Source organism: Thermobia domestica, chromosome 16 (assembly GCF_964235325.1).
Source record: "Thermobia domestica chromosome 16, izTheDome1.hap1.1, whole genome shotgun sequence".
NCBI classification, from domain to species: Eukaryota; Metazoa; Arthropoda; class Insecta; order Zygentoma; family Lepismatidae; genus Thermobia; species Thermobia domestica.
In genome coordinates this window covers 145273774-145289129 of record NC_137469.1, presented here as the reverse complement: position 1 = coordinate 145289129, position 15356 = coordinate 145273774, and the positions used below count along the sequence as shown (strand labels likewise).

Sequence of the window (15356 nt, the reverse complement as noted above, 5' to 3'; positions counted from 1 at the left end):
CAACCTTTTCAATTCTGGGTAAAATCACTGTACCTTCTTCTGGAGAATCCAAATGTGCAATAACAAATATGGGTTCCCGTTCAAAACTTTGAAATTACCCCCGTACCCCCAAGGGGGTACCCCAAGGATTTTTTTATCTTTACTTTTTTTCAATTTTTAGATTTGGGCCTAGAAATATTTCTTAAACTTTTCTCGATCTTCAGCTTCCTCTTTTGCCTCCCAATATTTTCTCCTTTCTTTCAAATCATCGATCAGATGTGTTCTCTTCTTCCTATTCCTTGCTTCCCTTCCAGCTTTCCTTCTATGGTGGTGTGAAGAAAACAATTTCTTCGTGATGTGTCCAATCCAATTGGCCTTTCTACGAAGGATGGTGGCTAGAAGTGCCCTCTTCTATCCTATCCGATTTAAAACATCTTCGTTTGTTGCTCCCTCCGTCCATTTTATTTTCTCCATCTTCCTCCAACATCATATTTCGAAGCTCTCTAATCATTTTTTCTCTAACTTCCGTAATGTCCAAGTCTCTGAACCATACAATCCAATGTTCCATATATAGAACTTGACCAACTTCTTCTTAAGTCAAATATTGAGCCTGCTAGTTAAGAGTGATCTTTTCTTGTTGAATGCTTTAGTTATGGCAATACTTCACTTGATCTCTTTGGTGCAGTAAGCGTCTCTCGTCTAAATACTTTCCAGATACTTGAAATTATCCATCTCTTCAAGTTCTCTTTGTTCTACTCTGATCCGTAAGGACGTGTTTCCACGGGATATTCTCATGACTTTCGACTTGTCGATGTTAATTTTCATTCCATACAATTTTCCAGTGTCAACTATTTAGTCAATCATTTCCTGTAGTCTTCCTTCGGTTTTAACTATTATAACCGTATGATCTCCATACCTGATCTTGTTAATGATCTGCCTTCCAATCTTGAAATCTCCAATTGTCATTAATGCTTTCTTCATTAAACATTCATTGTAAATGTTGAATACTTGAGGCGACAAACTACATCCTTGTCTGACTCCTCTTCCAATCTCCACACTATTGGTTTCTCCTTCATTACAGCGCAACTTCACTCGTTGTCCTATGTACAGGCTCTGAATGAGAGGTCAATCTCTCCAGTTGACTCCGATTTCTTTAAGTATTTTCAGAAGTTTAGTCCAATTGACTAGTTCGAAAGCTTTTCTCCAGTGGATGAAGCACAAACAAAACTCTTCCTTTACTTCAAGAATTTTTTCTGATATAATTTTCACCAAACAAATAGCATCTCTGGTGCTTTCTCCTTTCCGGAATAAAAATTGATCTTCCTCTAAACTCTCATCTATCTTATTTTCCAGCCGCCTGTTCAGAATGTGTGCAATGATCTTTCCAGTGTGGGAAATCAAGCTAATGTTACAATGATTGGGCAATGCAATCATTGTAACATCAAGAAAATCCTTTGGCCACTCAGGTAGATCTTGTTAATAAATGAAGTCAGAACTTTCATTGCGTTGTCTCCTAATTCCTTGAGCAAATCTGCTGGTATGTCGTCGTCTCCAATGACCTTTCTCCTTCTCATGTCTTTGTTTGTACTACTTCACTTTTCAATCTACTGGGTCCTTTTTCATCACCATCTACCTCTTCCTCTGCTTCGATCGCAATATCTTTGGGGTGGTTCTTCTGATCATGTAGATCTTTTATGTATTCCTCCCAAATTCTAAGGATTCCTTTATGGTCAGTGACCACATGTCCTATCTATCTATCTATCTACATATATATATATATATATATATATATATATATATATATATATATATATATATATATAGGGTAACTTCGGCAAATAACGCCACCAATTCAACATATTGTTCTGGTGTTAAAGTGTTTTTATATCTAGAACCGTGCAAGTTACATGGAAGATGGGTGAACCCTCCGCTATAATGCAATGAGAAAACAAAGATCCTACACATAAAATGTCGACCACAATGCACTGAGAATCGGAGTGAGTATGAGATGGCGTTATTACCAGACGTGTCGGCAAATAACGCAACTTGCTTTACAACAACGGAAAGGTGTCGGAATCGTAACCAAATACATTTTGGACACAACTAAACAATGTTCTTGGCAATGTGCTTCTTGCTTTGCTCGTACACAAAACTCGAAGTCGTTGTACATGTCGTTAACCGGTAACTCATGTGATGATTGCGAACCTCTTAACATAACAGCTGCAATCATATGGAGCACTACTCGTCGGAGCCAGACAACAATGCACAATCAGCGTCACAAAATGTTCAGAAACCACTTTTAACAATGCTGTCAGAACCAAATAATTAGTGAAACCAAATCTTGCATTCAATACATTGAATCCACGTTTTGAGACCCTGAGATCATAGTAATATCCTCCGCAGTCTCCACGGAGCATATTTCCATCCTTCTTGTTTCCAGAGGAAGCTTGTTCCTTCGTGCCGGAAAAAGTGAAAGGGCCAGCTCTATGCCTAGTGTTAGCAATACTCCTCTGGCAATAAGAGAAATCACCTGAGATGAGATTTGCTTCTAGTTAATTTGGCTGTAGGCAGGAGCTTGTGAATGGAGTGGGCACTCGGTGGTGTTGAAGGAGAGATGGAGGCTGGTCATGTGCTTGGAAGTGTTGGTGGAGGTTGCTGTTGCTCTGGGACATCATTTGGGGAAAAAGCGACATCGGGTATAGCATATTTGTTAAAAGGATACTCTGTAGCGCTGAAGGCTGAAATTGTGGTCTGAGTTGTTGCTGAACGGAACCATGTGAGTGAAAACAGCTTTGGAAACTGTAGCTTCCCAAATGTTATTCTGGGATGCGTTCGTCGGTAACTGTCAACTGCTTCAGAGCAGTACAATTTTAACGGTTTGAAGAACCTCTTGTCGAGCGGTTGACATTCATGGGTGCAATGTGCAGGCAAGCACAGCAGTTTAATATACATGATCTCAGCAGCATTTAAAATTGTAATATCAAGATGACTGCGATGGCAATCTACAATAAGCAGTGCTCGGCCAGGGATCCGATGTCTGTTGAAATGTTTCAGATATGTACGGAATTCTCCCTTTGTAACATAGCTGTCATTGCATAGGTCTTACCTGCAGGAAGATCATCACTAACTATTTTTTATACCTTCCCTTGTATAACACCATCGGAGGAATCTAATTTGAACCTTACACAATAGTGCACGCAATAACATTCACAGTTTCACCTTTTTCGTCGTGTGTGGCATTCAGTACTCGCTGCTTCCGTTCTGTGCCAAACATTTTTTGGCTACTGTTGTATGTTAGTTATAGTCCTGCAATCAATCTGCATTGTAAATAAGTTCAGGATTGCCACAAAAGGTTCATAGCATCAAGTGTATTTCCCAATAGCGTATACAATTCGTTCACATGGTTCTGTTGAAACGCATGAGTTTACCATAGCTCAAATTCTCCGCCTTTCCTCACACGATATTCGAGTGTCTTGCCATGAAAGCATAAAACTAGACCTTTCCGGCTTTACCACTACGACAAAGAAAAACAAACTTTTAACACTAGTATTAGTTTTGATTAGCGATTAGATGGGGTGGCGTTATTTCCCGACGCGATAGTGGCGTTATTTTCAGAAACAATAGACTTTGTTTCGGCCATTATTTCTATACCAAGAATAGCGGTCCTGCATATTTTATCTGTATCATAATATTATGCAAGTACGCATAATCAACGATACGATATTATCAACGGTACGATATTATCAACGCATATCTTTAGTAATAGTAAAATCTCACTTTTACCCAAACAATTTGCCTACCTCGTTTGACACACTAAAAATTTGCGAGCTGTTTCCTCTGCTCCGCGGCTGTCACGTCAACATTTGTTCATCAGTTTCTGTTTACAGACGCCGGGCTGACTTCTAACCTTGTGCCTAGAAAGACAACAGGCATCACTGTTTATCATACACTCATAAGCGGTTACCTTAGGAACCATGTGTTTATGCTAGCATTGTGGAAAGCTTTAAATGGCGTTATTACCCGACTGGAGTTATTTGCGGAAGTTACCCGATATATATATATATATATATATATATATATATATATATATATATATATATATATGTGTGTGTGTGTGTGTGTGTGTGTGTGTGAGTGTGTGGTGTATCTGTGTATGTGGTTCTTTATGATGTGTGATCCTTTAATTCTGTTAGTATTACCTAGGTATACTGTTGTCATTCTTGAAATATAAATGCTGGCTATAGTTATGAATATACAAATATAATACATGCACAAGCAAATATTCATAAGTATGTATTATTGCTGTGCCTTTTTATTTTTTAAGGTTGCGCATTAAAATTCCTATATTTGAATCACTTAAAATTACAATGCTCTGTCTTTTCATTTAATTTCAGAGAGAGCTATCAATGAGTGCGACGGGTGCTATCAATAGTACGACGTCTATCTTCGTGAATTGTATCACTATGCGAGGAAAATTTTTGCGATATTTTAATTTACTCATTTGGAAAAATATGTTGATAAGAAGACAGCACTGGATTATGACGTTAGTGGAAATACTTTTTCCAGGAACATTATTTTTATTATCGTCTCTTTATATATATCCTCTATTAGTTGTGAGCAGTGATAGGCCAACAATTTCTCCTGTTAAACCAATGAGAGAATTAGTGAGTGAATTTTCTTCGAAGAAGGAAGTATTATTTAAGTATGTTCCATCCAATAACTTCACGGATTCTTTAATGGAAACAGTAATTCGAAAGCTTGGATTTGATATGAAAGGTATGAATACAAGTCATATATTAAGGAAAAATATTCAGTTGAGAGTATTTTATATGCGTGAATAGTCTCAAAAGTTCAGACGTAGTACAGTTATTGGTAAGTTTGCTATTACTTTCCTACATTTATTAAGTGAGCTATATTTACAGTATACTTCATATATATATATATATATATATGTTTAATTACGTCTCCACTATCTATGTTGCCGCTACTATAAAGTATATATATATATATGTATATATATATATATATATATATATATATATATATATATATATATATATATATATATATATATATATATATATATATATATATACTTTATAGTAGCGGCAACATAGATAGTGGAGACGTAATTAAACATATAATGGCATCCGCTTTGGTATAATCTCGTGCGTTCTTCTGTTCTGTTTTTCAAATGCGTGTGGAGCCATCGTATATCGCTGAAGAGATTGTTTTTCTTAATATCAAAGATAAACTGCCAAAGCAAAAGTGAAATGTATGAAAACGTGATGTCCCGAAAAGTACCTTCAACTGTGAAAACACTTCAAAATTGCATGGGTTTACATCTGGCTAGCATGGTGGATCTCCCAAGACTCCTCAGTGCTACGTTACCAAGAGTTGGGTCGCTTTATCTGCCTGTGATAGCAAGCGTTGCAATTTCTCCTTGAAGTGATTAAGCACGACTTCTGCGGATATCTCTCTGATAGCCTATTAATTTCAAGGAGACTTAGCCATAATTCCACCTACTCCTCCACAACCGGTATTGCTCCCGTCCTGAACGAAACCCTTTTGCCAACGTGAAATCGTCCAATAAGGTAGTGCGTCGTTATCATACAATTTCTGCAATTCTCTTACATTGTCATACGATTTCTGCAATCCTCTATGATGCTCACGTCTATTTTTGAAACAAACCACTTACTTATCCCCTAAAATGGTTTCAATCATACCAAAGTAACCAATGAGAAAAAGTAGCTGAATTGAATAATATTAAATAGTGTCCTAAGCAACCTCAAGTTTCGAATGCATTTACAATATACTACTAGGCAAAGGCATCATGTAAGTTTTGAAGGGCAGTTACAAGCTAATGAACAGATATTAAGACAATAATAATTATTAAGTTATTGGAGTGTCAGATGTGAGTTTGGTGTGAACAGATACCCAAATTTTGTCACATAGCACTTCCTATAAAAATAGTAGACCTAAATCCAGGACGGCTGATTTGAAGATGACTCCATGATGATGTTATACAGTAATAGATGTTCTACCTCCATTATCCTTATCTCAGATATGATGCCATTTTCTCCATCCTTCCAGACTTACCTCTGCCTGTATTGTAAATGGATTCAAAACTTGAGGTCACTTGAGATACCAATTAATATTATGGAATTGATCTAATTTTTCTCTTGGGTTACTTTGGTCTGATATGAAACGACTTTAAGGGACGAGAGTAAGGAAGTCGAATACAGGACGTTAAATAAATGTGTCTCAATCTCTTGGGAACAGATTCCTAACATCAAAATAAAAAAAAAAAGTTCGTGTGAACCTGTGATCGGAAGTGCATAGTTTCGTAGTTGCAGGGTACCGAAAACGTCAAACGACTTTAAGGGACGAGAGTAAGGAAGTCGAATACAGGACGTTAAATAAATGTGTCTCAATCTCTTGGGAACAGATTCCTAACATCAAAATAAAAAAAAAAAAGTTCGTATGAACCTGTGATCGGAAGTGCATAGTTTCGTAGTTGCAGGGTACCGAAAACGTCAAATAAGTGAACTTTAAAAGTTCATAACTACTAGTGTGGGGCCTTCATAGTCGGGTCAAGACATCACTGAGGAACTGGTATGTGAACTATCCAAATATCGATGTTTAAGAATGCTACAGTACTTGCACACCAATTTTCAGAGAGAGGTAGGTGGAGAGTGAGCAAGTACTCCCAAACAATCTCTCTAAAAATGATTGTGCAAGTACCGTAGGTTCTAAAAGATGGATATTTCGATAGTTTACATATCAGTTCCTCAGTGATGTCTTGATCCAGCTACGATAGGTCTCGTACTAGTGTAGCTATGAACTTTCAAAGTTCATTTCTTTCACGTTTTCGGCACCCTATAACTCCGAAACTATGCACTTACTTACCATAGGTTCATATGAACTTGTTTTCTTATTTTGATGTTAGGAATCTGTTCGCAAAATCTTGTGACACATTTATGTAACACCCTGTAGATATATCAGAATCAAGATAAAATTAAACGATTTTATGAGTAAATTAATACTCGTTCTTAATACTATATAGTGCATATATATGAAGTTTACTTGCTGCAGTCCAAGGAACAGATACTCAAGCCAAATTCCTTTTATCCTACGTTTAAAAGTCAAGAATCCTTTGTACTCTATTATATCGGGAGGTGATGAACTCAAAGTTCTCGCAGCTGTAATTGAAAATGCTTTTGCTGCTTTTGTTAGTGTGTGCCATGAGTTATCGAGTGCATGAATTATTTTTTGTTTGATATGGGTAGATTTCATTTCGGAACTTAAGCTTAGTAGAGGGCCATTATTGTTTATTACTTCATGTATTTGGCAGTGCAGCTGCAACAACAATCTTCTCGACATTATTATAATTTTGGTTTTACTTCGTAAGGGCAATATATAGTCTTATGTATAATTAATTATTCAGATTTTTGCGTTTTGAACTTTTCGGATTGAAACTACTAAGGGTTTTGTCATGATTGGTCTATGTACCGTCACAATATTCAAGTAGTACGGAAATGAGCCTGTGTACGAGATACAGCTTGGTTTTCTTATTTAAAAAAAGTGCATTATATTAATACAATAGTCGAATAACTTAAACAATTTATTAGTGTTATACCTATATAACAATTGATAGATATGTGTTGCTTCCAAATTAGATAATCGTTTAGTAAGAAACCAAGTTTCTTTTACAGTGGTATTTAAATGAGTGTTTCGAGTTAATATGTTAGTTTGTAGATTTTGTAATTTTCTTAGTTTTTGTCTAGTTCCTACGACAATGAACGTGCTTTTTCGTCCATTTATTTTAATGAATAGGATAAAACACCCATCAGTAAAAGCTTCTAGGTCCTTATTTATGAGAACGGTACTTGTGGTGATGCCTTTTAGACATGCGTACAAAGAATTATGAGTTTTCTGCATATACGTGTATTTTACCGTGTAACTTTCATATATCTGTATTAGACAAATTTGCATAGGTCCTAGTATTTAACTTTGTGATACTTCTTTTTGAAGACTGCACATTTTGGATCTCTTTATATCACTCTTTGATATCCGCGTGAGAAATATGACCTGAACCATTGACTAATGTTAGAGGAGTAAGATATTTTGCTAGGAGTAAGATATTATGAATTGCCTCAATGCTTCCTTCGAAACCAGAAATGAAAAAAAAATTAAGGAAGGATGAAACAAAAAGAAACGAGAAAAGCAAGAATGAGCATTAAAAATAAAAAGCTACAGTAAGCTTTTGGTTATTCTTTCTTATGAGAAGATTTGTATTACTTGCAATACATGGTGGCGAATGAGCGGGATATCCTGGAAAAGTGAAGGAATTGAAAATTTCTAGAAAGATTACGGAATTCTCAAAATGTCTGCTACTAATCAGGGAAATTTCAAGCTTTCGAAAACATAGTGCCGTTCTGTAAGAGTGTGAACATTCTTTTATCGTAATTTTTCGTCATCATTTCTCTGCAGTATCAAACATGTTATTTCAGAAACAGTTTTTTACTGTTCCTTTAACCTATCATTTGGAACAAACAGTAATGACGAAATAATAAAAACAAAAAGTTGACGAAATAATAAAAAAGAAAAAGGAAGTTCTGTTAACGTTTGATTCAACAGGAAAAGGAACGCAGATATTGTAAAATATTTTACAAGACATTATTGAATAGTTGAGGTCATAATAAAAGGAAAATTGTTATACTCGTATTTGAATGAACAAAGGAAGGAACGTAAATATTTTAATTTTTTTCAATATTGTTTTGATTCTTTTACTCGAGGTTTCCTCATAGTTTGCTATTAAAGTACTTCCTAGCATATCCTCATTTTAGTGTCCTAACAAACCAATATATGTTGCTAGTAAAATAGTTTAGATTGATCGAGCTCCTGGTGTCATAACCACAGTATTTCATATTACGCGCACTCCCTCCCGATTACGAAATCCTGCCTAAACGAACCAATATATGTTGCCAGTATAATAGCTTAGAATGATGGAGCTCCTGGTGTGATGACCACAGTATTTTATGTCACGAACCCTCCTCCCCTTTACGAAATTCTGGCTACGTGCCTGCACCTAGTTGTTATTAATAATCTAGTTGAGTTTTCTACCTACGGATATTCCCGAAAATATATATTATAATTTTGTATCTACTTCATAAAGAAATTTTTACGTAATAACACCAGAAGAATAAAATTCAATTTAAGAAATGAGAGAAAGAAACTTTACTGCAGTGGACTGTAATTTTTATATTATCTAATTTTATCCAAGCATTTATTCAGGTCAGAAAAGAAAACAATAAGTTTCGTATCCTTAATGACCGAATGCATTTTTTTAAAACATTGTCTATACGAGTATTAATTGTAGCATTCAATTCTTGGGAGCATTTCTGTAAGTTCGAAGATTATTTTTAATATATACTTGTTCTCGTTCAATTCAAAAAGGTATAAATAAAGGAAATATACTGCTACAAAAATCCTTGTAGAAATGCACAGTAATTATGATGGTAAAAATTAATGTAAATATACCGGAAATGTAATTTTGTAAACAGTTTAGTGTTTTATTTATTTATCAGTGCAATAGAATTTATAATAATTACATTTATATAAGTGACAAGAATCAGAAATATATCTTACCAATAGGTGAATGACATTCCGAATGCATCCGTGGTAAGCTTTACATTTTTTAGACGTCAATTGTTTCCAACTCTATAAAATTCTTGTATATACTAAGTGAATATGATATCAGAAAGGTCCTCCACGTGGGTATATGTTTAGCATACGCGTCTTCGACACGAGAGATTGAAGTACGATTCCCGGCGGGAGCTCATGTAGTTCGGGTCCCACTTTAAGCTGCAGTCCCACGGCACATAAAGCTTCGGAGCTGAAAGGGCCACTAAATTTCAATTCAACTAACTAACTACTAGGCTGTCTCAAAAGTCCTGCACCATCAGCACACTGACCTACATGAGATAAAACTTTGGGAGGATAGGTGGAGTTACCAGTGAAAACTGTTGGCAGTCATAGAGGACAGGTTCGTGGGATCAAGTGAAGGCAAGTACTACGTGTCTAGCGAGTGTTCCGTAAAGTCGAAAAGGGCAACATGAGTGAGGAGTAAATTGCAATTCGAGCTGTGCTACTTTTATGAAAAAAGGACTAGCTGCAAAAGTTGCAGCGGAGGAAATTTGTCGTATAGAGAACAAAGCAGTACTGGATCGATCAGCAACTTTCCGTTGGTTCCAAAACTTTCTTTCAGGTGTTTTAAGCCTCACGGACAAGCCCCGCAAGAGTATACCTCCAATGGACATTAACGGCCCTCTGCAAGATACTGAGAGTGCTGAGCCACAATCGAGTACAAGTGTATTAACAAGAATGGTTGGGCATCCAAGTCGACAGTAAACCGTCGATTCCACGACATGGATTACGTCAATAAACAGCTCCGATATCGTCCTCATGAGCTGACAGAGAAATAGGCCCAGCACAGAGGGACAATTTGCCAGACTTAGTTACAAAACATGCGTGATCGTTTCTGGAGGAGAATTGTGAGAGGAGATGAGAAGTGTGTGTTTCTGAAAAACCCTGAGATATATAAACAATTGGTGAAGAAAGGACAGGAAGCCCTAGCCAATGTGACACATTACAGATTTGGGAAAAAGCTTATGCCGAGTGTTTGGCGGAATATTGACGGGATAATTCATTTTGAATTTTTTCCAGAGGGTCATGCTGTAACAGGTGAATTGTATTCTGAAAAACTAGTTTGAGTGTATGCCATTCTGAACGAGGAATATCCGGCATTAACTAAGGGAAAGAAGTTATTGCTGCAAATTCACAATGCTCCGAGCCATCGGTCTCGAAGTGTGACCAACATCCTGACTGAACTTGACGGGATCTCATCCCAACGGCGCCGAATTTCCAAAATTTATGTGGGTGCGTGTTAATGGCGGGGCGTGTTATATGTTTTCAGGAGAGCCTCGATATTTTTTGATTTAGTTCCTTTTAGTTAACATTTTTTATGAATACTGTCATAAAGCGCTGTGGGGTGATAAAATAAAATATACCAGTACTATAAGGACAACTTGAAGCTGCCCTAGTTCAGTCGATAACACGGCTGACTTAAATGCAAGAGAAATGGGTTTAAACCTGGATCAATGTAAAGTTAATGTTATGTATATTTTCAACAGATGTAACCGTAACATTAAGTATATACTTCAAACAACTTACACGATGCATAATGTTTACAAGAGGCAATAATATTATCAACACATTAGTAAGAGAAAACACCACATTGATACAAATTATAATGAAAAAATGTTTATAAAAGCAAATAATTTTAATGGTATTGTAGAAAGAACTGTGCAACGATTTTGTTGTGAATATAAACTACGAAGTGACTAACTTGAGTGTGTTGCTTGGGTGTCTTCGCACAAACCTATTTGAAACAAACAATTATGGTTTAGAGTTTAGAAATTTTAACTTCTATCTCATTGTTTTAATTGCTTATTATTTTTTGATAATGGCAAGTAAGAAATATTTATTTTATTTTGTGTTTACCAAACTAAAAATCTTGTGGATGAACCGCACCCCGCAGCACCCACATAGTCGGCGCACATGTCTCATCCTATCCATAGTCCAAATGTTGCACCCTCAGATTATAGTTTGTTTCGGTCTCTCTCACATTTCTTGCGTGGTCGGCAATTCAATTTATATGATGAAGTGTATGCTGCCTATTACGAGTTTTTCAATTCTAAAGCTGCCACCTGGTAACGCCATCAGATTGAACTGTTGCCCAAAGATGAGTGTAGTCATCGAACATGATGGCTGTATTTTGCTGAATAAATTTGTTTCTGATATTACTCTGATGTTTCATTTTACTCCTTTTATGGTGCAGAACTTTTGGGACTGCCTGGTATTAAACATCAAAGTGCTTGCAATGACAATGAAAGAAATTGCTTTTAATTCTTGTTGTATTTAGTGGTTTCTAAACGATAAGTAACACTTATCTCATTAATTGTGACTATAAATTTTTCTGAACAGTTTCAACCACTTATTCCGTGACCTTGTTCAGTAGGTGAAGTCACTTACATGGATCAAATTACTTTATAAATTCATTTTGCAATTTCAGTGACAGAATTCTAGGGCTAAAAGAGGATCTTTCGGTTAGTTGGTTGTTCCTGTCAAGGAATAAATAAATAAATAAATAAAATTAAAAAATAAACTAAAGAATTTTTGTGTTTATGTTATCAATGTGAGAAAAATGTGGATACTGTGGGAGTCTCTCTTAGGTGCTGCTCCTTCTTTTCTTCATGTAATTTATTCAACTAACTTCAAACGACTATTAAAAATTGAAATTATAATATGTGATATAAAAAATTATTGGGTATGTAATAGGGATGGCCGGATCCGAAGATCCGGATCTGGTTGGGTCCGGATCCTTTGGATCCGGATCTCGGATCCGAATCTCGAATCTCGGATCTGGATCCGGATCTCGAATTTCGGATCTGGATCCGGATCTCGGATTTTGGATCTGGATCCGGATCTCGAATCTGGATTCGGATCTCGGATCTGGATCCGGATCTCGGATTTCAGATCTGGATTCCGATCTCGGATCTGGGTTCGAAATTCGGATCTGCATCCGAAATCCGTATCTCAGATCTTGATTCTTATCCAAAACCACATCCCACCCAAATTGTGATAAACTTGAATATCAAAAATTCACCGAAAGTAATTTCACGAAGTCCTGACAGTGAAGAAGAAAATAGAAAATTAAGACGGATATTGACAAGTCTATTTGTCTCGTTCATTCTACACTAAAGATCAAATGCTTGCCTTACTAAAAAATAATCTGATTTCATCCGGATGAGAATTCGATTGTCGAATCTAGGTCCACCCGGTTGCAGGACCGAGATGAAATACACACATATTTATATTTGAAACCGGAATACAAAACTCGAATATTTAAAATTCCTTAATACACCTATTTCTTTGACAGTTAAGAAAACAAACAGTTAAGACAAGTATTGACTAGTTTTTACGTATATTTATCTTGCTCAGTTTGCTCTAAATATCAAATGTATACCTTACAATTAAATTTAATAATTATTTAGTAAATCATAATATGAGCACCGAGAATAAACTATGAATTTTGGTGCCCCTTATCTAGATTTGAAATTTCGGATTCATACATAGAGTCAGGCTGAAAGATAAATATTTGAGATCTGGAGACCGAAACAAGTGCTAGTACCAAGATCGTAGCCGTTTTACCTAGGTAATGCTAGCGGAAGGCGAGAACTAATTCCGCATGTACTGGTACTTTGGGGAACACGAGAAACTAAAAACAGATAAATATTCTTTTACAGGGACAAGTGTCGCTTTAACATGACTTTTCATGAGTGTTGTGTTCAAATACGAAAACTGTAATGGCGACTTGTTTGAAATAAATGCCTTTTCTTTTCTGGCAATAAAGTTAGGTACTTTCACATTGAATAAAAATTAGCAAAGCACATTTCACTGATTAGAGTGCTGGTTTTTATGGAAGCTTTCACACTGAACTGAAGATTACTCATGTGGGTATCGGATTACCACAATTCACCTTGCTGAAAGACGTGGTTTATCAGAAGGTCGACCAAGATTCTTTTGGACTTAGCCTGTAGACTGCTTCTGGTCTCAATTATTCCCATATAACAAGACTAACCATATATAAAGTTGGTTCGAAATGATTTAAAATATCACTAATTGACCTTAAGGGGATAATCGCGATTTGAATATTCGTAAATCAGAAGAGGTGTAAAAGTTAAGCGTTAAAATAAATCCGATAATTCCTAATGCAACCTAATGATAGCAATAAAACTCCTTATGTAACATTTTCAAAGCTAAGATTAACAGTTTTGTTCCTGAAGAGGGTTTATGGCAACATAGAATATTATAAATCCAATTATCATAAGTAGTACCTCTGACAGCCCCGCATTTTACATCACCATCGCCCTTCATCCTGACTACTGGGCAATTCACTTACCCACAATGACTTTTCAGGCATTCCACTGACATCAATATCTCAGTTTGGATTTGGGATCATGCTTCGGTGAACCTTGACTATCACCATCAGCAGCTATTAGAGAATCAGAACTTATTTCTGTATTAGATAATGTGGGTAACTATAGCTTTTCGTCTATAGAAGACAGAGAGCGTGCCTTAGGTGCCCGTGGTCGTGGGTTCAATTCCCGGAAAGGCACTCAACAATTTCTATGTTGACCCAGAATCGTGAGGACAATTGCGGAGTTATCTTAAGTAAGAGGTAGCGGACTGCAGTCTAGAAAGACGGCATTACGGACTTCGGGTGTCGATGCGTTGACTACACATCCCCACTTTCAACGTAAGCCCGCTGGTAGGAACCAAAGGACTGTCGTGCCAAGAATTTAGTTTGTTTTAATTATCATAAATGGCTTCTTTATTATTAAATTTTATCCAATATTTTCTTTTCAACTAGTTTGGGAAACTCAGAGCTAGCTACTTGTTTTCTTTTTAATTCATGTTCATAGTTAGCGCAACTAATCACTAAGGAAAAACATTTTTTTTTCAATAAAATTCGCCTCGCGTCTTTCGTAGCTCTAAGTTTGGTTATTTTTAGTTTTCTTTTTTTTTTCAAGTTGAAGGGTGGTTTATCATTTCCCCCTCGCTTACCCTATTCTTTTTTCTATTTGAATACCACTCATTCTAGCTTTGGAACTTCTTGTATAAAATAACAGACAAATTCTGACCAAAGCATATATTAACTAATAAATAATAGCGTTACAGTTTCGGCAAATTACTTTGCCTTCATCAGACACATTTTATACAAGAAGTTCCAAAGCTAGAATGAGTGATATTCAAATAGAAGTACTTCCAAGTCTTTTTTCTAGTTTTACCTATGTTTCTTTGCACGGACATTGCGCCTATACGCACGTGCTTAGTGTGTTCGTTTACAAAAGCGGGCCATTTTCCTGCCACTATAGAAAGTAAGAGTGCACTGTATCAGAGAAATATTAATATACGTATGTAAGTGAATATATCTGTGACGAAGTCATAATTACTCAGTTTTTGCATCGTACATAGTTTCCTCATCCTTATTAATCTCTTCACCCCCGCTTCCTGAATTCCAGTTCTAGTATTCTTTCTTAATGGGGGACTGATGTCTCATGTAGGCTTATTAACTATATAACATCAGCAATAAAGAAAGTACGGTTTAATTTGCACTAATTTTAAAACATTACGTTAATTAAATAATAATAATAATACGGAGCGAGCTCAGACTACTTGTTAGGATTCTTGCTTCGCAATTGGATAATACCGGGTTCGAATTCGGAGACCAGCCATCCTGACTGAGGATT

General features: G+C 36.2%; 1 protein-coding gene across 1 annotated transcript in view; it reads left to right on the top strand.

The window, feature by feature from the left end:
- The window catches only part of LOC145672648 (uncharacterized), a 335313-nt gene that overhangs the window by 199992 nt on the left and 119965 nt on the right, over positions 1-15356 (top strand). The window contains exon 3 of the mRNA XM_081741811.1: positions 4374-4755. Within this exon, the coding sequence (XP_081597937.1) occupies positions 4374-4755 (382 nt within the window). The remainder of the gene's footprint in view (positions 1-4373; positions 4756-15356) is intronic.